This window comes from Takifugu flavidus, chromosome 10, assembly GCF_003711565.1.
Source record: "Takifugu flavidus isolate HTHZ2018 chromosome 10, ASM371156v2, whole genome shotgun sequence".
In the NCBI taxonomy this organism is placed as follows: Eukaryota; Metazoa; Chordata; class Actinopteri; order Tetraodontiformes; family Tetraodontidae; genus Takifugu; species Takifugu flavidus.
The window spans coordinates 4,107,541-4,132,337 of NC_079529.1; the positions used below are offsets into that span (position 1 = coordinate 4,107,541).

The 24,797-nt window shown below is 45.1% G+C and overlaps 1 protein-coding gene and 1 long non-coding RNA gene across 4 annotated transcripts; both read left to right on the forward strand.

Moving 5' to 3' along the window:
• Window positions 1–13,448: 13,448 nt before the first annotated feature.
• LOC130532764 (uncharacterized) lies at window positions 13,449–17,079 on the forward strand. Its single transcript, XR_008952422.1, has 2 exons — window positions 13,449–15,908; window positions 15,993–17,079. It is a non-coding gene; the product is annotated as an uncharacterized LOC130532764 (long non-coding RNA).
• A 1,611-nt stretch (window positions 17,080–18,690) lies between these two features.
• spaca6 (sperm acrosome associated 6) lies at window positions 18,691–24,797 on the forward strand. Of its 3 annotated transcripts, XM_057045572.1 has the most exons (10): window positions 18,691–19,281; window positions 19,686–19,836; window positions 19,919–20,005; window positions 20,189–20,260; window positions 20,452–20,475; window positions 20,547–20,624; window positions 21,079–21,182; window positions 21,300–21,456; window positions 21,593–21,773; window positions 21,877–24,797. In XM_057045572.1, the coding sequence occupies exons 2-10, from the start codon at window positions 19,713–19,715 to the stop codon at window positions 21,926–21,928; spliced, it is 879 nt and encodes a 292-aa protein (XP_056901552.1). In that variant the 5' UTR covers window positions 18,691–19,281; window positions 19,686–19,712; the 3' UTR covers window positions 21,929–24,797. The 3 variants fall into 3 exon arrangements, with proteins under 3 accessions (XP_056901552.1, XP_056901550.1, XP_056901551.1); XM_057045570.1 differs by having other exon boundaries at window positions 18,691–19,836; XM_057045571.1 differs by lacking the exon at window positions 20,189–20,260 and having other exon boundaries at window positions 18,691–19,836.

The window sequence follows — 24,797 nt, forward strand, 5'->3', positions numbered from 1 at the left end:
CAGACAGACAGACAGACAGACAAGAAAACAGGCAGTATTTTTTCATGGAATCATGGGACCTTATACTCTTCTTCTGTTTGTGCCCATATAGAAACCTGTTTAAGTTAATGGATCCTGAACCTGGATGAGTCATGCCGTTGCACATTTATGAAAAATAAGTTAAGTATTGGAAGTGAAGGCTCTTGACCCTCAAACATGATTGTTCTTTCTCAGGAATGGCTACTCTCTAAATGTGTCTGGTGGTATCAATGAAGCCCACACGCATACACCACATGCAGCCTGCTTCGCCCTTAAAAAACATATTGATTTCTCTCTTTCACAGGGAGCTTAATGCCATCGATCGGTCAGGCCCTTTCAAGATCAGCACCAGTATAAGCATCTCTTCCTCTAACACACACACTGTCTCTTTCCCCTCAGGTAATGACTGTCCTTGGGTTGGGAGAGCTGGCGAGGGCTGTTTGTCTGCGTTTTGAAGTGTTTCTTGCGGCATCCAGTCCTCCATGCTCTCCGCTCCTCAATAATGGGACTCAACCGATATTGGTTTCTTTCACAGAGGGTATGAACAAATGCAGAACGCACCTTCTTTGACCTTTATTGTCTGCCCATCCCCCCACCCCCCACCCCTCCACTCCCCAGCGGGTCGATACCTATTTGTATTTGAAATGCATTAGACCATTTAGATTGAAAAAGTTGGCTTTTCTCCGGTTTTGCCTTGCAGGGAAATCAGGCCTGCAGAGACTCTTTTCTTGTGAAAGCTTTAAGCCATGCGCACATGCATGGAACCTGTATCCCCTTTAAACACAACTCAAGAAAAAAATCCATGTTTACAAATCGAGGGCAGCATTTTTATGCATATGGACTTGTTGATACTCTGTCCTTGAACCAGCTAATTGCTCAGCTCATCGATGTCCAAAGCTAATTTTGCAATGAAACATTTACTTTTCAGTGATTTTATAAGGTGTCATCTCAGTTAACTAAATAATAATTACACGTTTGCACTCATTCCATTGATATAATCTTCATTATAGATACTAATATATTATAATAATATTCATTATAGACACTTCACTGTGTCCTGAAAAACAAGGTCTTTCACGGCAAGCATTTAAACTTTTTCCCTGATTGATCATTTAATGTGTTAAATCCCTGCAGTTTAAAATGTTAAGGGGTTAATATCAACTGTTCTTCCAGCCATTACTTGACTTTTTAGATGGTTGAGCATTTATTTATGTCCTTTCCTTCAACTGTCTTATATAAGGCAGCCTCTGATTCGAGGTTGTGATGGTGATTAAATCACCACCAATGTTATTTTCCACAGTATTCAAAAAGCTTTCTTTTTTGTTGTCTGTATTACAGCCAGTCCTTGGTTCACAGGATTGAAGTTAAACAAAGCATACATCATAATTCTAAGTGCATTAGAAATAAACATTTTCCAAGGCAAGAATAAATATCTAAGATGCATTGGACGAGTAATCGTGAGACGAGCAAACTGCCCACGCTGCCTCATTTTGAAAACATTTTTCCTTGTATGTTTAATTGTTTATTGTTTGCTTTATTGTATTTCTTAAGACAAACTTGCGCAAATACTCTTACCGGTGATGTACTGAATATAAAAATTGAATGTGAAAATCCCTCCCTGCTGGGGTTGCTAAAATATAGAAAATGTCGGGAGTTTTCCACCACTCTTACTGTCGATGCTTGAGCTGTGGCTTGTATTCTTTTCCCTTTTTCTTTAGAAAATCATCCAATTCCCGACAGCTCCGACAGTCTTAAATGTATTTATGAAGCCAAAAACCCATCACATAAATTCTGCTGCTGCACACGTAAATGTTCTGGGAATGCTTGTATAATGTGGAACAATTTAACATATGCAAGTTTCTCCTGTGAGAGGCGGCAGGCAGTTCGTTTTACTTCGTGCCCTCGCTGGCCTGCGATGGAGTCCAGCCAGCTCGCCCGACTCCCCCTCTGCTGTATTAACAATTCAATCAGTCAAGGTGCGTGGACGGCCCTCTCTCAGCTCTGTTCCCAAGTAAAAATGCAAACAGATTAAAAAAAAAATCATAAACCAAGAAGAAAGTTCACTTCATGATCAGCAACACAATCAAGGCTTATTATAAAACATTTCACCTGTGTGTCAGCTGTTGCCATGGAGAATGTGTGCAGATATGCACGGCACAGCTTAATGGTTTGACCTTAAACTTGCACTTTCTCCGCTGCGTGCTTTCATGGTGTTTCAAGCACACAGGCATAATTTACACTGCAAATCAATATTTCAACGGCTCTCCAGACTCACACCTCTGTTATAGAACATAGCAACCAAATTAAATGGAATCAGTCCACGACAATAACGAGAAAACTTGCTGTTAGAATATTTTTTTCACAAAATGTGCATTTCTTGTTTTTCCTGAGCTGATTTCCAAGTCTTACAAAGCCTTGAGCCATCATTTACAAACCATCCCCTCCCCCATCTGTTTCTCTCTCTGCCCCTTTTTGCCCCTCTCTCTCCCTTTCTCTCCGTCTCTCTCTCCCTCTCCTTCTGCAAGCTGTGTCTTTTTCCTGTGTGCAGGGGGCCCAGCGGAGGGGAAGTACACAGAAAAGGAAAAGCACACTCTGAGTTCAAGTGCACGGGCTTAAAGACACAGCTGGCTTCAACAAAGGGGGAATGACAATGGGAAAACAATGGTGGAAACATGGTATAATGACCTGCTGATAAGGTGATTGGTGAGACAGTAGAGGGATCATTTCATGAAGAAAGGAGTGAATTAAAGAAAATATGAACAGGAAAATAGAGAAAAAATGTCTCCTCCCCTTTTCCTCTTTCCACGTATACTCCCTCCCACCTTTCTTTCTTTCAATCTCTGTCCCTCCCTCTCCTTCATTCCTGCCCTGCACACACACGCACACACACACACGCACACACACACACGCACATACACACACACATATTCTCATACACACACGATGACTGATGCCTCGTCCCTCCTTCCCTTGCATTCTCCGTTTTCTCAGCTCTCCCTGCAGCACTGATACTTTTGTGTGTTTGTCGTCTCTCCACAGCAGACGGTGGAACCGGTTCTGCACAGCTTCAGGAACACGGCACAAGAAAAAAGTGCTAATCCCGTACTTTTCCCCACGGCATTAATATCCTTTGTCCATGAGGGCAATTCCTGTATGTGGAGGGGTAAAGATAAGCGTAATGGTGTCTGAGGCAACAGCAGATAAAACGTGACAAGACCGGACCGAAACAGATGCAAAGAGGAATCAAGTTGGAATCGGTGAAGAAACGCGGGAAAAGGTAAAAGAAAAAAAGGAGGGGGTGCTTGTACAACATTAGCTTCGATTTTCTTCTGAAAGTATCTGTGTACACACCTTAATCCCATCTGTGGCTGTTTTTCCTCGATTTCTGAGTTGAGTTCAGTAACGCTTTTCTTGCTGGTTTGTATACATTATCCGTCCTCCCACTCTCACTCATACATATTCACTCTTTTCCCAGCTTCTCCCATTATCCTGCCATGCTTTTCCCCTCCTGTACATGAGGGATAGAATATGCGTATTTTCTGAGCTAACTATTGCCTGATATTGAGTGGATACTTTGCAGTTTGAGGGTTCGGTTACGAAGGGGGACGAGAAAGACGATCGGGGTTCAAGCAGCCTTTCTGAATCATTACGTGCACGGAGTAAATGTTTCTGACCTACTTTTGACTTCACCCAATATGACACTGCTGAAAAGATGACAGAATATCTGAATTATGCAGCCACCATCCTCCTTACTGTGGAATTGTCATGTCCCTCCCTCCACTTCCCTCTCACTGTGTCTATCTGTTAGATACAGCCAAGCCTCATCTGTATGTCTCTCAGCTCTTACTAACACCAAACTTACCTCCCCTGAATGCCTTAATGCTCTGTGCCTGTGCACCTCATCCTCGTTGTCCTATTTTCTCGCAGCTCCTGCTCCATTGTCATATGTGTAAGAACACCAAGTTACACTTGTCTCCCACATGCCCCCTGAGGACCTGTGAATAGTGGATAAAAGCACTCAGTCTTTGGGCCCCTCACTGTAACAACCCCCCCAGTACTTTCTGTGCCACACTGCTTCTGCCAACCAGTGGCTCAGAGTTTGCAGGATTGATAAATGTGTCTGAATGTAAGTTTTGTAGAAGACCCAGTAGTTTAGCTTTCCCACACTATTGATGTTTGATTTTCACCAGTTTCACAAAGACAGAAGACAAAGATGTTGTCAGCCAGGGGGCCTCAATTTAATTTGGTCTAGATCAGGGTGAAGACAATGAACTATATGTTGAATGGTCCACTCTGTATGTTTGTGCACAAGTTATGGTTTAAAATTGAATCTTATGTGTAGTGTGTGATGTAAGGAATAAGGTCCGACATATCAAGTTTTAACAAGCTGTGTTTCTACACTTCAATTTTGCATTGCTAAAATTTAAAATTCCAATGGCGTATCTACAGCAACCACTCTCTGGACTTCACATTTTCTGACGCAGTCCTGGAAAAATCAGTTTAATTGCCAGTCAGCCGCCCGTCCAGGTCTGGTTTCTTGTGTTTGCCATCTGCATTACCTCCAAAAGATGCACATTTTTGTCCCATTGGGCCTTTGATCTTACAGCTAATGTCCTATCATTCTTATGGTGACATGCAGGAAAAGGTAGTAGAGAATTTTCCATGAACTGGGGAAAAGACAGTGTTTGTGTATTAAAAGTGTAGTCAGGACTGTAAGTATGTATGACTAAATAACTGTTTTGCAAACTACCACAGATTTCATCTCTTCTGTAAAAGCCAGATGAGGGCATGTTCCCTCAAAAAAAGGGTCTGGCTAATAGTTTTAACCATGGCTGTGGCCATTGATGAAAAATCTTTCCAAGGGAATATATGCGCTTGTTGTGACATTAAGACTGCCTATCACCTAACATTTAAAGCAGGCTATATTAGACCTTCATTGTATCTTCTAAGCACCACTTCTCTTTAAAAGTGCTATGGCAGGAATAAAGGGTTGCTCTGGCTTATTGTACTGACTATGAATGCATCAGTTATTTAAAACCTCCTCTACCTAAAGCTCCTACTTACTGATCAGAGCACATCTAAATATCTTGGAGTGCAGTGAAAGCCATTAATACGCTTCATTATATTAAACATCACTCGGCCTTCACTATCAATTATGTAGCTCTGGTAGAAGAGGGATAGAAAAAGCAGATATATACCACAGACTAGTGTGGAGAGAAAACGCTGCACCATGTGACTGCTGTGGATGTACTAGCATTCTCTCACGCTTTGAGTAAGAGCTATTCCCACTGGACTGAGTGTTCCAGTTGCATCAGGGCTTGTCAGCCTTCTGCAGGACGTGGGCCCAAAATGGGGCTGGAATGGACGGAGCTCCATCTGTATACCGCCGGGTGATATTGCTAATGCTTGCGAGGAAGTCTCACTGGCACAGGATTCTGTTTTTTAATGTTTTCATGTGGTTGTTGTTGTAATATTACAATTTTTAGGTTGACCTTGTTGGTTTGGATGCTTTTTTTTTGTAGAGGATGGATATTTGTGTTGCAGACCTTTTGACTAAGCCACATTTACCTGGCAACAGTAGTTGTCCATGTCAATATTCCTCTTAAATAGTGCAAAAGTGCCGAGGGTCGACATTTTGGGGTACTGAATTTTAACATTACAACAGAGTGTGCAGTGGAGCTGCATCGTGCTTTTGCCAGTAAACACCCCCTTTTCTACAGTGTTAAAATTGCTTCCAGCTACCGATTCAGATCAATGAATCGTTTCCTCATGCGGGGGGCCCATCGCTGTCTGCCTTGTGCATTTAGATGGAGGCAGAGGTGGTGAGGTGGGGGTTAATATTTGCAGGCTGTAGGAATGTGTTTGGATTCAGCAGTGAGAATTCCTCAGTTCTGCATTAGCAGGTCTCCGCATCGCCACTTGTCTAAACTCCATCTATCTCATCTTTCCTCACATCTGTCTCGTACTCTTCCATCTCACATTTGATCGCAGCCCTTGCTGCCACGCCCCTAAATCTGTCTTGTCTTTTTCTTCCACGTTTCTTCCCCAGTTTTGATCCTCGCCATCTCGCACTCTCGGGATTTGGGGGTTGGGTAAACGGCAAGTGAGAGTGAATCAGTGTGATGATTCTTTGGCTCTCTGCTGGCTCCTTCAGAATGTCATTCAGGTGTGATTTATGGAGCAGGTTACAGGGGACCATGACATAAGTCATCATCATACGCATAACTAATGTTTTCAGTTTAATACCAGGACTTGGGCTCATTACTTTGTTGTAAAATCACATTCAGAGCAGATTATGCAGTTGACTTTTCAGCACATATTCACACACATCAAAACTTCTCGACGTTGTATAAGACTGAAGGAGGTAACGGCCAGGATATGGGGCTGCCATTTTGCACCGCGAGACCAGAATTCTGCTGCAGTATTGAGTTACCAACAGGTCTGCACTAAAAAATCAATATGGTAATATGTTGTGACTTTCTCTTGGTCAGTGCACACATGGATGCATATGACACAGAATCGATGCAGCACGAAGACAGCTTCAAAAGCATCACGTATGATGCGGCGTGACATATAGCATAGAACGTGTGAAATTTTGATACTCTTCCAGAAAACACTACAAATATTTTCTTGTATTAGCAAGAGCACACATTGGTTTTATGGTGCTATTCAGCAGCAACAGAAACTGCCATAGCTACAATAATCACTCAATGTGTGTACATTAATATTGTAATGTGGGTATCTTGATGCATATTATAACACGAGACTCTAGAACATACTGAGCCCCAGTCACCACACACGTGGCCACCTGCTGTCGTCCTTCTGGCATCAGATAACTAATCAAATCTGAAGGATGGTTGGAGATTGGCTTCCAGTTTTGCTCTTCTTCACACAAAGACGGGTCAGTTTTGCATTCGTAGCTTAATAATTTGCAATTAAAAGCAGTAAAAGAAGCAAAAACTAAATAAGTCTTATTGCTTCAGGGCATACAAAATAATTTGCTTCCGCTCCAAACCATTTTTTTATTTGGAAAATTAATTGTTTGAAGTGTTACTACTGCACCTTAGAAAACAGGCTGGTGTTATTCACAAGGTCCCCCGTTATGCGGCGGAGCACATGCTCTGCAGCGGCGGCGGAGGTGTCAGCCGCCCGACTCACACGGCAGCAGCCCCGAGAGTGTCAGACAGAGAGGAGGAGAAATGGGTGTGGTGTGAAGACAAGTAGATGAGTAGACAAGAAAGATGAAGGAGAAGGGAAACAGGCGTCATGTGAGTTAGAGACAGAAGGCGAGAGGGGAGGGAGGGATGGAGGGAGGGGGGAGGGTGCGGGGGAAGGAAGGTGAAGGAATCGTTTGTCTTTATTGTGTGTCCGCTCAACCATTAAAAAGAAATAACCTCCACCAATAAACGCGAGCTGGTCTGCAGTCTGGTAAAACGACTGTCTGCTACACATCAGTATATAAAGCAGACCGTTTACAAGCCCAGAATTCTTAAGTGAGCTGCGGAGGCATAGCCCTCCGCTGGCGGCTGTTCTTTGGTCAGCGCGGGTCAGCCGTGTCACATCTGTAAGATGAAAGGAGAGGCTGTGGTCCGTTACCTCCACAGAGGCATGGAAAGGTCAGGATGTGGCCCCAGCACAAACACCAGACTCATTGTTCAAGTTCAAGGTAAGAGTGAATGGAGTTTTCATTCAGTTATCTGACCCACCACCCCACCCACTATCCTCTGACAAGTCGCTCTTTCGCAAGGTCAGTAATTACAGGAAAATGCTGCCTTTGGCAAAGCCTCACGCCGGTGTCATGCTCTTGTAAATTGTTAACTAATTATGTTGATTTTTTTTTTTTTACCGTGGGTGTGAAATGGGAGCGTTAGTGGAGCTGAAGATACCTTCTCTTCTTCATATGTGCGGATGATCACAGGCTTGCCCACAGTAACCTTTCAGACAATGGACAAGGTCACAGTTACGTGGTCATATGTCGGGCAGCCTTTTCCCCTCCTCCACCTTCAGCAGCCACAAACCCTCCCTCTCTGTTGTGTCTGTTCAGTCATCAGCTCCTCATTAACTCCTCATGGGGGATTTCCTGTTTGCCTCCTTCACTTCCCTGTTCCTGTTCAAAGTGGAACAGCATATTAGCTCTTTTTACAAAGCATCAATTATTAAATACTTCACAGCTATCTCCCTGAATATGCAAAGTATCTGCTAAAACGATGCAGCGACTAGCTACATTTGGATGACGTGCTTTCAACGGGCACCGCATATGCACAAACACATAATTCAGAGTCTGACACGCACCCTTTAACAGAAAGTCAATAACAATCCAGGCATGATTAATCAGCCCCTCTGTAGCCCCTCCCTCCTCCCTCACCACCTTGTCTTATCCCTCGCACTCTCCCAGCTTCATATTGATCTGAGTCCATTTGCCTGCCATTTTTCCGCCATCCCCCAAATCACATAAACACTGTCACCGCATCAGACGGTCTCTAAGAACCATTTCTGCATGAGCGTCTGTCTCGAGCACCATCCAAGCTCACAACCACCTCTACTGTATGTGCAGCAAGAGCAAACATGCGTCAGTGTGCACGCCATCTGATACTCCAAAGGTGCTACGCTTGACTGCGCTGCACAAAGGGATTTGGCATGGAGTGAAAATTAGGTGGGTCCCCACAGTGCAGGTGCATTGGCTCTGTGTGTGTGTGTGTGTGTGTCGTGCAGACATTAGCTTACACAGAAGGCAGCATTCTTGAAGGTTTAAGTGACAGCTCTTTGAGCCCCCTCATTTTCCCCCTGCCTATACTGGTTGGTGGCACACAGGTTGCCATGACACCAGACTGTTTTGTCTGCCCTTTGACCTCTTTAAGGGGTGCTGTGGTCAATCAGGCATTACATGTGAGGGGCAAACAGAAGAGAGGAAAGGGAGGGGTGTATTTCCTCTGAAAAAAAGAGGTCCAAAAGGTTCCTCTATACATCCGCTTTGTAGGGAGCAGAAGGTGGGGAGCCTCCGAGAGGCTTGCTGTGAAACAAAGACACATGTGCACATACAGACACGACAGAATTTGCAGGGGTAAATGAACTAGGCTGGAGCTCCCATGGGGTGGGGAGTTATTATGCTCATTGTGCAGTCGGCCAGCTAAAGCTGTTTGGCTGCTTCTTTTGAAGTTATATTTATCAAACTGGAGCAGTAGGCTGAGTGCTGCAAGCTGCTCCGTTGCTTTGTCCACACTGCAGGATGCATGTATACAATGAGATTACTTACAGGTTTAAACCCTCTAAATCAAACATGGGCAGAAAAAACTGGCCAGATATGCTGTTTAATGCCAATATCCTTATTTCAATACACACTGATCCAACGTTGGGATCTTCATTTTAAACTGCACACTGCAAATTTGTGCCAAAGCACTTATAACACATTTATTACTGCAAGACAAACTCGTGGTTCTGCTGAACGGCAAAAGTTGGTGGCAGCCAACAATAGCAGTCAACAGCTGCTCTGCCAGTGCTGACATGCTAAAGTCATCCATGTGGCTGTTGGTGGTGTGTGCAAATAGCGCACCCTTGCAATCAGATGCCACAGTGAGACTTAAGGGTTAAGAAAATGCAAGAAGATGAGACGACATATTTGTTTCCTGTTATAGTCTGAGAGCTGGATTTGTTCTCCAGAGAAGCTCTTAAGTAAGCCAGTAGCTTTTCATGTCAGTGAGACTTCAGCTGTTGTGGAGAGCAAACCTGTGACCTCTTGGTTAAACACTCTTTCTATTCAGTGCCTCTCTCTCTCTCTCTCTCTCCTCTCTCTCTCTCTCTCTCTCTCTTTCTCTCTCTCTCTCTCTCCATCTTGCTTGCTCACACGCTCATCTCTGTTTTTAAAGTATTTTACAGTACTTCAAATAATTTACATTGTTTTGGCGCAGTGCCTTTTATACACAAATTAACAATTTTAACAGCATTTTCTGGCTTAGCAAGAAATATTGCGCGAACTGTGGAATATTGTGTCAGAATTTATGTAGTTTTTTTAGAATTAAATGTAGAATAGGAGGGCGAACGCCCTTTGTTGCTTTAAATCATTTCTGGCATTGTGTATTTGAGTGGAATCTTTGAAAAGGAGGAGATCCAGAAGGCCCGGCTCAATGTCAACATCCATAGATTGACAGCTGTGCCATAGCAAAGGTTTGGCAAGCTGCCGGGATGTTGTGGTTGCCATGAAAAAAGGAAAATAGGTTCCCATGGCAACGTGCATTTTGTCCTCTTGTACGAAGCTTGCGTCAACCGAAACAGATCAGTCCTGGACAGAGTGTTGCCGTCACCTGGAGGGGGTGGGGTGTGCGGTGTGTTCGTGTGTGTATGTGTGTGTCTATGGGTGTGTGAGGGTGGAGGGAATGTCATCTGAAAATGTCATCTGTGATTTGCTGTTGAAAAGATCTTCCACATCGCGACCACACATTTTGAATGAAGGAGAATTCTGAGAGAATTTCATTGAGTAAAATCCATGAATCACCCAAGAAAGTTTTATTAGACTTTTTTTCTTTGCTATTGAGCGAATCTGCTGAAAGATGGAGGATGTCAGAGAGAGATGGCCGACACATGCAGTGTACCTGTGCCAGTGCACTGCATTTCTGCGTGAGTGGCCTGTGAAAATAATGCTGCTCACAGTAGAGGAGGTTGTAGATGGGAAAAAAGGGGCCGGCTGGCATTTGTATATAGAAAAGGCAGGTGGGGGGTATGAAGATGGATTGTGGTTAAAAGGGTAAAGGGGCGGGAAACTGGGACCCGTGAGAACTGAAGTGGAGAAAAAAGAGTGAAGAGAGGAGGAGGAGAGCACGGAAGAGGGGAGCACTTTGGGGCAAGACTGTGAAAGGGGGCAAGCAGGAGGATTAGAGCACTCAAAAGACGAGAAGAAAAAAGAAGCAAATTCACCTGGCAACGTTTTAACTGTCACACCAGCAGGATTCCTGTTGGTTCCTGTGATCAGTCGTCATTCTCTTTGTCTACCTTTTGTTCCTAACCGTGCGCAGTCCAGCGTTAATACAGTAGTCCATGATCGTGGCTGTTTTTTTTCTCTATTTCCTTAGATTTCATGAGCATACCACTGGACTTTATGGTGTTAACATTTGTGAAAATCCTGTCTTGTCTGCTGAAGCTCTGTGAATTGTGTAATTTTCATCCTTAGTTTGTAGCAGTAATGCAAATCTCTAATATTCTTTTTGTACAGATTGGGGAGAAACTTTCAGATTGTCATTGGGTTGTGACGTGAAAACGTGACCCAGATTTAGATATCACAGCTGACGGTAGACGCGAAGGGAAGCGCCACCTTTGTTTAACCTTCCCAGACATGGAAACAATTATAGTTTTCCTTCTTTAGATGCTTCAAAATGTTTTAGCATGATTTAGAAAGAAACTACACTACCCACAGTCCCCAGGTGTTCCTTATTATTTATTTATTTATTAGTAAATCCTCTCTGCTCCCCATAGGGGAAAGCTCTCACTTCATAGTTGATGGTGTATGCATTTAATGAGGGCGATGGTGTTCACACATCACATGACGCTTTGAAAATCCATGTAATAGAACCAGACACTGTGGGTGGTACTGGGTGGTGGGTTTTGATGAGTTTTGTGAATTGTTTTCCAGGAAGCAGGTGCTTTATGCTCGCACCATCCTGGCTGCAGTTTTCACTGCAGCTTTGATGCAAAGTCTCATGTCATTGTGGCAACGCGCTTAGTATAGCGGAGGGAGGAGTTCAGGCAGTGGCCGCTAGAGGGCAACAGCTCCCCAGAAATGGGTGGAAATACTATGAATGAAAATGAAATGAAGGCTTTGTAGTACTCACACCTGCTTCAGTGGTTTAGAAGTGTAGATTTGGATTTTCATAGCAGATGTAACTTTTTTTCCACATTCGCGCTCCCCCTTTTCTGCTGTATATTCAATCTCTGGCGCTCTGCGTCTGCACCACCCAGTCTGTTGCTGCTGGTGCCTTTGTGTGAGCTCCTGCACCTGCAGCCGACAGCATCACGGCCACTGCAGCAGTCGGTATATTTCCAGAAGGGATGACGCCTCTTCCATTTTATGTTGGAAATGTAATATTTATCCAACGTTATTCACACCCCTTATATCAAAATAAGTCTCTCTTACACCAGAGAAAAGAGGCTTTGTGGGAAAATTCAGTTTAATTATCCTTGGCATCAACAAATATGCACAAAAAACAGTCACATTAGCCATTTTTTAGACTTTTCCCCTCATTCTCAACCCTCGATAAATGATTTAGTGACAATGACTGTATAGCTCAGAGAAAGGAAGTGAGGCAGGAGGCAGACAGGCACATTTGTAGTTTGTACGGAGACATTTTCATCCTGCTGGTGAAGATATTGTCTGGAGAGCTGCTCTACAGTCTGTGCTCTGCAGTGTGAGGTAGTTGGTTGTATGGTTTCGCATAATAAACAGCACGGAGATAACTGTACAACCTTCTAGCTTTCCCTGCGGAGTCACTTTATGCCACATCTAAAGAGCCTCCCAGCAGAGAGGTAAGTATGTTCTTACTGCACCAGGGGATCTCCCAGTGGTTAATGACTCGTTCGTTTCAGCCGCGACGCATTTCGGTTGTGAACGTGAAAAGTTCTAACTTCCAACGCGTTTGCTTGTGTGTTCTCTCATGTGTAATAGCACCTGGGCAGGTTTGTCTGGGGGACGTCCTGCGTGTGAACAGGTTGGAGCTTGTGCACCGTTTCTGCTGCAGCACACTTACGTTTCAACAACACTGCGGCATCTCGACGTCAAACATGGAACCCAAATTTGCAGATAAATGATTCCCCCAAAAATACAAAGGCAAGATATTCAAAAGGAGTTTAAACACTAGTAATAGAAAATCAATAAGAGGTAATGGTAGTCAGAGAATTGCTAAAATAGAAGATCTCACTTGTGAAACAGTAGTTTTCATCTAGATGTGGTTCAACATATCTTTGCCTTTTTAAAGAATCCAGAAATAAAGGACTAGATGTTTCTTAAGACAAAAATCACTCCTTTTTGTCATGAATCATACCCCCGATGCGTCTCAATGATCTTCTGAGGTCGATGTGCCACAACAGGTAGAGGAGCCGCATTTTGCTTTGCTCTACAACACGGGCGTATTCGACCATTTCGTTTCAGTCCTCTGCAGCCGCGCCAACACTACAGCAATCATTTCTCCACTTTCATTACCCCACAACCTCCTCCCTCGCCTCCCTTCGCCTCAGTCTGGCGGTCGAGGCAGCAGCCATCTGCAGTGCGTTATAGCCGATGCGCTTCCCTTTCTGGGTAGGAAAAAAAAAATGGGCGCACTAAATCAGAATTGTGCTGATTCAACACAGTCTTAGCGTTCTTTATCATCCCCTGAACACCGCTGCCCTCCTGCCAGAGGAGACGATGGAAGTCTGACAGTTGTGCGGGGCGAGGACTGTGAGCAATGAGCTGTCTGCCCAGCCTCGACCCTTTATCGCACACATACAGTCTGCTTGAGTGGCCACTTATACTTTTTGTGGATTTGTTTGCATACTGTGCACCGCCACACACATAAACCGCCACGACCCACCCGATTTATAGACCCTCTGCAGCGCGCGGCCCACGCGTTTTTTCCTCACTTTTCCCATGAAATATAAATTTCTCGAGAGAAACTTGTGACAAGACGAGATGTCAGGTGATAAAAACGATGCTGTCTCCAGTGCAACGCGGGGATGGGGATGCAACGCAGACGTGGAGCATCCCGATCCTGAGACAGACATGGCAGACACCATCCCAGACTGGTGATGTCATCCCCACGAAGCACTTCCAGTGCTTTGTCTCGCAGTGGCACTGCGGAGAGCAGCCGCAGGCACACACACACACACGTACGCCACACTCATCTGTGACATTCCCTATTCGTCATTCGGGTTCTAATGCTAATGAGAATAGCTTACTTTCACGGTCCTTAAGTCAAATGGGTGTCCAGATAGCTGCCAGTAATGGTCTTCTGGAAACCAGACTGAGGCTGTCTGAACTGTAAAGGTGTGACAATTTGCCTTAGCAGCGTTAGCGTGGGATCAGAAAGAATAAATCTGCTGCGCAAGCACGTATTGTACTACGCAGGAGCTCATTCATCGCAAAGGGATGGGACAGAACACATACTGCCATATGGCAGCAGATAATATAAACACATTCTGCATGTTGTTTCTATGCAAATGTGCCTGGCATGAAATTACGGTATTATTGCAGATATGGAGGAGGATGCATGGAAGCTGTGCTGAATAGGATCAAAGCAGGGCTACACATTCAGCCGTGCTGCCTGGGTGTCTAGAATACCTGCTGCTGATGTGACACAGACTCATCTATAGGTCCCCCAATGAATATTCATGGGGTATCATGAATGTATAGTGCAGTGATTTTATTCTAACCTACATATCTGAAAGGCTGTTGTGTGCCTGTCTTGCATATTTATGAAACAGACGGCACAAATGAAAGGTTGTTCGAAGGCTGCGATGAGTTCATTGCCGTCCTTTCCCACCATCGTACGCAGCCTGACATTTCTTGCATCTCGCAGAGGAGACGCACTAAATGCTACAAGACATTTCGCCCTGCTGCTTTTTAGCTTTATCGCTTTTGTCTGCGCGGATTTCTTTGTTGTCCAGGGTGTAAACTGCGTGTCCACCCGAAAGTTGTTTGTTCCTTCGGGCTATAAGCGCCACCATATATCACTTTAACCCTCATTTGCTTTGAACGCGTGACATGTTGGCGGACGCGCAGTGTTGTCTAACATGGTCAGAACACTTCAGGGCCATTAATGATGCTCACACATCAAGTATAGTGTTTATGCTCCATCTGACTGAACAGACAGCTAATCAGTGACTCTAAATTAGATTTACTTTCATTTCAGCTTTTCCCTTAGGGCCGTATGATTCTGTTATCTGACAAACACCAGCGTAACTCCCTGTCCTCTCGGAGAGTCACAGAAATATTGGACTCAAACTGCCGACAGACACGGGGGCCGACTGAGCAGCACTGCAGAGTTATTAAATCAATAAAAGGAAATTGAGGGATATGACGCAACATTAAATATGCAAAACTGTGGCAATGTTCTTTGTTAACGTCGAGCACGGGTCTCTTTCGTCCGTCTTGGCGTGTCCTCGTGTTTACCGAAATGTCTGGATCCATTTGGTTGGCACGGACACATGCCCGCATCCGCCTCTGATGCTCAGGCTGCATAATTAAAACCACATTCTTGTAATTGGCCACACTTTGCCCCCATCTCCTCCCATCAAACAGGTTGCGATTTTACAGTCGTGTTTGAGCAACACCATAAATCCTGTAATCAATGTGATGATGGTATGATTGCTATACACACACCAGTAATGTCAGGCTCCCCCGTTCATGAGACTCCTGGGCTTTATATTTTTTCTCTATTCTCATCCTATTAGAGATTCTGACCCTCCCCCTCCATCACCACTTTCTGCTAGCCTCTCAGCCACCCTACCTCCCTCCCCCTACCGTCTCACACACACACACACGCACGCACAAATACACACATGCACCCGCTGCACTCTCATTCGCTCCCTCTCTCCCTCTCTTCCCACCTCTCACACGTCTACACACAGCTCACAGACAGAAGCGTGTGCGGAAGGGGGATTACTGATCTAGTACAGACGGGAAAAACGTGAGAGGAAAAGATAGATGGAGGGATGAGGGTGTAAAGGCGGGAGACTGCATGGGAGAGCTGAGAGGGATGACAAGTGTCTGTGAATGCAGCGCTCTGTGTGTGGTAGAGAGTCTTGGTTAGCATTTCAGGTGTGGTGTGTGTGAGCGGGCATGCGAGTACACGAGCCTTCTCTCTCCTCTTTTTGTTTCCCCGGTTTGCAGCTCTACGTGTGTGGCGACAGCAGCCCTGCAGAGACAAAAGGTGAGAAGCTGCTCGGACGTTAGTCAGGTAGGTTGGTGGGGTGAGAGCAGAATAATGGAATCAATACTCCTGTCTGTATCCTAGCCGCCGCTGGTTTGGCTGTCTGGCCCCAGAACAGAGCGCCAGAGAGGGACGAGGAACCCGACTCACGCCGGCGGGGACAGGAGAGGAGCCCTCCAGATGTGAGGCGATTGTTTCTCAATTTCAGATTTTTTTTTCATGTTGATTTTGCTTTTTACATGGAAATTTTTCTTTCCTTTGACAGTTAAACACTAATGATTTAGCTGCGTGTGCGTGCATTTCCACAGTTTTTGGGGGGTTTTAAATGTATAACCATGAACTGTGCAGGATTAAAAGCTCATCAGTCTTGTCTTCGCTGCACGCTCTCCACAGGTCATGTCCATGTCTCATGAGTATTTTGCAGCTTGTTAGACCTTTACAGTTTTATGCTTCCATTCATGGATCTCAGATTTGCATTGATACTCTCACATTTGCCGCATAAGGCAGGTAAATTAGCCGAATTAATGTCAAGGTATAGACGTGTGCACGATACGCATTCAGAATTGCTGCAGTCATAATGACAGCACAGCCTCTCACAATGTGTTAACATTAAGTTTGGTTGGCAGCTTCTTTAACAAACTTGACAATCAACTTGTTCTGTGGATGGCCAGAATTAATTTCCAGAGTGAGTTACGGAGAAGATCTGCTTTTCACTTAAATCCAATCCACCTGCCAGGTTGGTTTTCCTACGTCATTCACTGAGGCAAGCTCAAAAATTGCATTTTTCCCCTGCAAAATCTCGGGGCCTGTGGCGCACGCTGTCAGTCTAGAACTAAAGCGTAATGTAAATGCAACTCTTTAGACTACATGCAATGATACAGGCCTTTTTAAAAAACATTAGGGCTGATGTCTAACGCTAACATGTTTTTTTTCAGTTTTCACTTTAAAACAAATCATAAATAGATATGTATGTATTTTTCCCCCCACGAGACAATACTGTCTTCTCCAGTCATGTGTCATGTTACCTGTCTACCAGTAGGGGGCGCGCGCTCCCAAATTTCTCTGTCCGATATGTAATGAATTTCAGTCTTGCCATCTAATAAATGTACAAAAAGTTTACCAGTAAATTTGAAAATGTATAAAACATGATTTGATAGGTATAGACTGAAAATGTCTTTCCACTTCATTTAATTGTGGATTACATCACACTCTCTTTCTGAATGGTTATTGGTGAAGTAAAAATTCTTATGTTTTCGAGTTGAAGACGAGGGCTTAGGGCAGTTATTAAGATTATAAATCTGTAATAAATGATTTCATACCTAAGGCTTTCAATTCTCTGAGCCCTGAACAGCTGCTCTTGTAATTTCTCAAGGCTGTCACTAAATTTTGCTCAGAATGTCTAAGGAATTTAACGAGAGTTCGGAATTAATATCTTCGCTTAAGCGAATCGCCTCCCTTCAACAATGTTCTCCGCTGCTGCAGTGGCAACATTACCACAGCCGCAATGTACAGAAAAAAACTTTCCCTGCTGCACTGACGATGAGTGGGGGGGGGAAATATGGAGACAAATATTCATTTCCTTGTTTCAATTCGACCGATTGGTTCTGCCTCTGTTGGCCAGAACCCCAGGAATCCGTTCAGTGCCGCAGAGTCCAAATGTGAGCTGAGGTCACGCCTTTGTCTCCATGCCTCACCCCTGCCGTTGATTCCCCTGCAACACGTTTCATCACATTCCTATTTACACGATTTTACAGTCAGACGAAGCTGCCCTCGATTCAAAGCCTGCTCTCCCAGTATGCCCCTCTGTCCCTGAGACCCTTAACCTGTGAGGTCAAAGCAGGTCACAGGTGAGGTCCTCGGGAACAGGGCTGCATTCAGTTTCAGCGTGAAAAGAGGATTTTTTTTTGGTCGGGAGTTCACTCTTGGTGAAGTTCGTCTCGTCATTGTCCCCTTTATTACCACGAGAAGATTGTCAGACGCTACAATGTCACGCTGACATCTACGGTATGTCCCAGACGTGATTGGGATGCATCAAGTTGGACCAGGAGATGGCCGCCCCTCCTCCTGCAGCGCAGACAGTCTCAGGGGGCCCATCCTATTGGCTGGCTTTGTTTTATCGCCCTCACCAGGGCCCAATCGGAAGACAGCCAAGGGTCGCGACCCCGCCTTGTATATCAGCTTCAGCGAAGTCACGAGTTCACCGCGTTGGTGTTTTCTGTACCAGTAAACTTCCACTTTTCTTGGTTTGTACATCAATAAAGATTTATGTGTCTCAGTGTCTGATCTTTGCCCACTGGAGCCCAGGACATGAAGCAGAAGTCATGAATATAAAGCAACAGAAAGCTAGTGGAAGTTTTCCCTCCAGGCGTCCATTGTTGGGTTTTTTTCTTTTTACAACTGCTTTTAAATAAGCTTTTCTACACTCTGATACCGGCTTTATTCCAGCACAAAGGCTCTTAAAAATACCTTTTCATGGCAAAAATATCCCAAACACTCACTCACACACACACGCACTCACACACACACACACATCTGGGCTGTAGCCCGTCTGACCGCCCGTCTGGCTGTCTGACATTGGCAGTCCTGGTGCAGCCTCTCTTGGCCAACATTGATTGGCTTGTCTGTGTAGAGACAGATGAATGCATTAGTACCCAGCTCGCCCTGCCACCGAAAATATATTAAGTTCATGTATTAGGCACCCTGTCTGGTTGCCATGGAGATGCACTGGGAGCGAGCGACCGGGGATGGGGCCGTTGGCGGGGGGAGGGGGGGTTGTTGAGGAGGATGGGAGACGAGTGGGGGATACAGGATGTGATGAGGCAGTCGACTTGATTTGTGGTCCCGCTCCCTCGTCCTCCTCCCGCGCCCCGATCCCTCACTAGTGTCCTCTTCCTTTCACTTCCCCTCTCCTCAGTTCGTCTTCTTTGGCAGTTGTCTCGCGTTTCTTCGCCACGCTCTCCATTCAGATGGTTTTCTTGTCGCTTTGTTTTCGTCCCCCCGTCTCCACACCTCCGCTCTGACCTTTGCCACGCGTATATTCCTCTCCGGTCCAGCCCAGACACTCTCCGCTTGATCTCTGTAACCGCATAAGCGTTCAGCTCCATCTTCATCAGCCCCTCTCCCCCTCCGACCGTCCCTGCCGTCTCCCCGCTTGGCTCACTCCGTCTCTGTGCTCTGCAGTAAAACTGGCGCATTGAGGCAGCAGGAAAATGGGGAGCATGCAGACAATAGAAGAGAGCAAACATGAGCAGGATTATTCTGGGACTTTACTCTCAAATCCAGATTCTAACACCAAATTCGGACCCAATACTTTGCCTGCAGGGGCTCCAGGACCAGAATCAGCAGTCTTTATGCCTTTTTCTGCCTCTGTCTGGTAAATGTGGCTCCACGTGTGTTGTTTTCTTCTAAACATGATGCACCTCAGATTTCCACTGTGAGCAATTATACTGAAAACGTAACCGGTATATTTACCATTTATTTTGAATCATCATTTATTTCAATTTTTCAATTCAATTTTCAACCTAAACTGTGCCAAGGCTGATTGAAGCATCAAAGAGGCTTTGACACTTGTTTCCTCAAGGATAAAAGGTCTAGGAAGCTTTGATTTGACACATTAAATTTTATTTTCCAGCTCCCACATCAGTCGTCCCCCAAACTGGGTCTAAATGATAAAACGGTTCTAACGTAGTTTCGGTTGTGATTGTGAAAATGTGCAGATCTTTTTTGTTGCTTGCGTGTCTACTTTTGCTGTCTGGCTCCTCTTGGGGCTGTTTTCAGTGTTTTTTGGCCGACCTGTCGCTCACGATGACCCGCCTGTGTTCGACTCACGTCCTGGATCACTACGCCATCACGAACGTCGATTCGTGCTTCAAGATGGTGGGCAGAGCCTTCGACGGAAATGAGAAAGTCATCGAGGCCGCCAGAGTCGGTGCGGTGCTTTGATTCACCATCCTTTCTGTCTACAAGACGTCTGATTTGACCTGGACCTTTGTGGGGGGGGTGTTTTCAAGGTGATGGCTACGAAGACCAGCTCAAGGAAATCATGAACAACGAGCTTCTCAGCATCGTGGAGGACATCGATAAAAAGCTGAATACTGGTACCTGAACACCACTGACAGACACACACACTTGGCTGCAGTCTGCAGAGCACAGTTGGGGGGGGGGGGGGTTCCAAATGAGAAATTTCAAAATGATGCCCTTAAGCGTGCAATTCACCGAGATGTTTTGAGCCAAATATTTCTGTCTTCCGCCTCCTCCCTCCCGTCCTCTCCATCCATCAGAGACAGACTATGAGGAAAGGTTGCAGACGGCAGCAGACAATTTCATTGCAGCTGCCTCCAAACTGCCTAGAGGTGAGAGAGGCTCTCCTTCCTTCATCTTCTCCCTCCACATGAAGGCCCACGTTAGGTCATTGCAGCGCTCATGTCTCTGACTCGCTCTTTAATAAGTTGCTCCACAGCTTTGCAAACGCTCCTCTCCACAAAGCAGTTTTATGCTCTTCTGACAGTCTGTTGTTGTAAATTGTCCATCTTTGTTTTCGCAGCGTCCGAGTGTTTCCCTCCATGCGGTTAGTATCCTTTGTGGTGTCCTAATCGCTCCAGAAAACAGCCCAGTGACCTTGTTGTTTAACCTTACCAGGTTTCCAGGGTAAAAACGCAGTTTACAACTGCGTCACCTGCAAGTACGACTCCTGTGAGTTCCCTCTGGACTGTCCAGGTGAGTGACAGTAACCCGTCTATCTGCCTGCCGTTACATCACAAATTCCAAATGATAAAAGAGGTTCTAATCCCAACACGACACATCCTTACATAACTATGATTTATCCCTCCTAAGCATCCGGCCTTGATCCTGGAAATGTTCCCCTTTTGATCCTTGAAATGTTCTTAACGGGGACAGTCGGAATTCGGGGGTAAACCGACAGACATAGGCCCTATTTGATTCCCACCCATTCTAACTTTTGCGCCGAGCCCCTCAAGGTACGCTTTAAGTCCTTGGCTCCTTTATGCACGGTGACAGTTGACTCCCACACACTCATCTCTGCGGCAGAGCCGATGTTTAGCACATCTTCACTTTCACACTACTCCTCAGAGACCAGGTTTAAGTATTATCATTAAAGAGAGCTCAGACTGCAAGGCCTGCCCCTCTCTGAGGTTTCCCTGTGTGTGTTCAGTTAAAGAAATGCAAGTAGAGGAGAACAACAGGACCCGGATGATGTGCGACGTGCCGTTTCGCCTACCGAAGAACGTGGAGGTTGTCTGGCGGTTTGCAGAAGAGGTGAGCCTTCAGCCCGGCAAACAACAGCCAAAAAAATGCTGAAAGGACGCGGAGCTGGCTCAGCGAGCCGCCGTAAAAGAGTGACATCAGCTCCGTCTTTGCCTCCGCAAACCACAGGTGAAAACTCAGAAGGTGACCCTTTTCGAAGACGTCACCACCGGCGTGGACGTGCTTTACTCCATCCCGGCGACCAGCCTGCAGCACACGGGCACGTACCAGTGTGAGATCTACTCAGACGGGCGCTCCATCGTCAGACTGTACTTCTACCTGACGGGTAAAACAGGAGATCCGCTAAAATGACCCTCAACAGTCGCCACAGCGACAAAAAGCAATCCGACCCCGTACATCATTTTATTTATTTCATCTGTATCTTCACATATTCTCTCATGTGTTCTCTCTCCCTCTCTAAGTGACCCCCCAGGTTGCAGTAGGCCATACGGAGCTGCAGGAGGTATTTGACCTCTGCCTCCTCCCAGGAGGGCAGCTGCTCCCTGGGAGTGACGATGGCCCGCCCTCCATCTTCCACCCCACGCTGGTGCTCCTTACAGTCTGTTTCACTTCAGTGCTCCTAGTAATCCACCTTTCGCTGGGGTAACTTAAACAAGCTGTTTGTGCAGGAGTAAACAAGCACAGAAGCGCTTCTGTGCACAAATATTTGTCTGCAGCGCTTCAGTCTTTCTCTGTTTTGCCGCAGGGCTCTGATTTTGTCTGCAAGAAAGGATCGGATAAGTTTTGAAGAGGTTTGAAACGAAGGCTATTAATTCGGAGACGTTGGAGAGAACAAAGGAGTTGAAGACGCGTCCCACTGCAGTCTCACGTGAAAACTGCATGTGGCGCTTTTTGCCACTAGGGGGCAGATTGAATCCACACAGGAGAGGCGTCCTCAGCTTTGTGGTCACACTGATGATGAAATGGTTTTCTTCTGCAGTGTGTGTGTGTGTGTGTGTGTGTGTGTGTGTGTGTGTGTGTGTGTGTGTGTGTGTGTGTGTGTGTGTGTGGTGAGGATTTATTCAGCTTATATTTGCTACTCAATGTAAACAAAAACATTAAACGCAGGTCTACAGGTATTGCTGACTTAATGGCTGTGCACTGACCTGCCAACCTCTGACCCCACTGACCCCCTCAGCTATTACAAAAATAGCTCATTAATGTATTTGCGTGATTTATGTCCACACAGCCGGCCATCAACAGGAGGGTCCCCCTACACGAGCCTGGTCCAGCTCAAGGTTTCTCCCTATTAAAGGAAAGTTTTTCCTTGCCACTTGCCTGTTGGGAGTCCGGCCTTGGGATTCTCTAAAGCACCCAGAAACCATATTGTTTGTGACAGACACTATATAAATAAAGATGAACTGAGCCTCTAGATGGAGCTGGACATGAGCACTATTCGATTTTGTGGACACAGGAATATGAAATTTAGCTTTCCATATGATGTCTCACCTCCATTAAATGTTCTATCTCTTCAAATCTAAATGTAAAAGCAAATTGTAGCCTTTCTGCATCCTGCCTAAAATAACATGTAAACACCTAAAAGAAACATACAAAAAGCAAGACAATTACATTTTTTTAAATGATATTTGATTATCCTTAAGTCAGCAAATAAAAAAGGCGTCCACAGTAAACGGGAGGTCGTGAGGGCAACTGCTGGTATTTTGCAATATAATCTGACTACAGAGTCACACTGCAGAGAAGACTCATGCAGTTGTAGTTCCCCATGGCTCTCTTGGCTGTTTTTACGTTTGTAGCGCCACATCCCCAAATGACAGCAAAGTTCAATACTGTACATGAATAAATCTTTGCAAATCGAACCTACAATCGTGTCACTGAGTAAAGGTCCAATTTTTCTTACCGTCTAACTCATTTCTGCTTTTGAACCTTTTATCATGTTCGAAAAATAACATCTATTTAGAAACTATCATCAAAGAGGCGCAGGTGTTTTGTCACTCTTTAATAGATTTAGTAGCTTTTACATTATTGGTGGCGAAATTCCTTAAATAATCTCTAAATCCTTGATACTTTTGATTATATGTAACAAAGCTGGAGAACGACGACCTTCTCGACCAAACGTCTTCTCTGTCTGTCTGCAGGATAAACTGCTGTTGCCGTGGAATCGCTGGACAACAGAGTGCAACTTTAAAAACAGACAAACTGTACAGCGCCGCTACGTTTCACTTTCCCAGTCATGGCTGGGTAGTTGCTGTTGAACCTTCTGTTTCTGTTCTGGGTGCTGCTGGGAACAGGACTGTTGTGGACAGTGCCAGGTACGAGATGGAGCTATCAGATGATTCGGGGACAGGCTGAACTCGGGCATCCTCCACCCGTCCTCCACAACACCCACCCTGCCCACTGGAAACCTCAGCGTCCATTCTTCCCAGACAGCTGGGGGATAAAAAGCAGGATCAAACGCTTCCAGTGTAGTGAAACAAAAGGCTGAGCCAACAACAGATTCAATTCCAAGTAAAAGGTGGTTGTGTTGAGGTTGTCGTCATCAGGACAAATTGAAACATTCAATGTGTTACGAACTTTATTGCGACTATATAAACATTCGGGATGAATCCCAGTGATCCATGTGTGATCAATGAGCGCGATCAATTCTTTGTAATTGCTAATGACGTAAAAAGATGACGACGTTGCAGCATCTGTACAGGTTTTATGGTGTGATTTTTCTGGGGTTCATCTGGGCTGAGAGAAAGACCATTTCCTTGGTTTGCTTTATCGTTGAGTTTTCCTTGTTTTTCCTCCCATAATCCACATTTTAACACTGGTTTCCAGTCTGGCTGGTTGTCGGATGACTCTCCTACAGGGATCTTGAAACACAGTGACTCCTGACAGGGATCTCCAAGTCTTATAAAGCACTAGTGGAGTTGCTAAATATAGTCAGACGTGACTCAACACTTCATGTGTCATTTAATGGGCAGATTTCTCCCGTTTTTCCACAGGGTTTCTTCGTTGCCATGGGAGACAACAATGCTTTCACAAAAGCAAGAACTCCAGACCGCATAGATGTGAAATCAGTTATTTTAATCTGGGCTGTTGACCCAATGGTTAATCTGAACCTATTGTCTGTGTCCTCTCTTCTGGACGGAGATTCTCACTTTAAATGCTCCACCAGCTGATCCTGCTGTTACCAGCTCTATTTCTTTGGTGTTTTGTTTGGAATAGACACATTTGTAAGTGATATTAAATCACTCAGTGACTGCATGACAGTCATTCTATAGCATTTTCAAGGTTTACATGAAATTCAGAAGTCATTTTAAAGAAATAAAGAGCTTTAGTGTCACTAAGACCAGGTAAATATTCATGTGCTAGTAAAGTTCACATGAAGTTATAACCTATGACCTTCGGTCATTTATTTCCTTAAATGCGGACTGATGGAAGGTGCAACCATTATTGTCATGTCAGTGAAGTGAAAGTAGTTGTGTGAGAATGTTTCCCGAATTCAGGCTCTGAATGACGGTTGCTGGAATGCAGATTTAGTCGACACGCTTTACGCATGTTCCAGTAATTGAGAGTGAGCGAGCGTGGCTGTAACATTGCTCCAGATGACGGTGCAGTCTCTGGGAACACCCTGATTCTCCCAAATAACCTGTGCCAGAAATAATAAAACGATGAACGAGA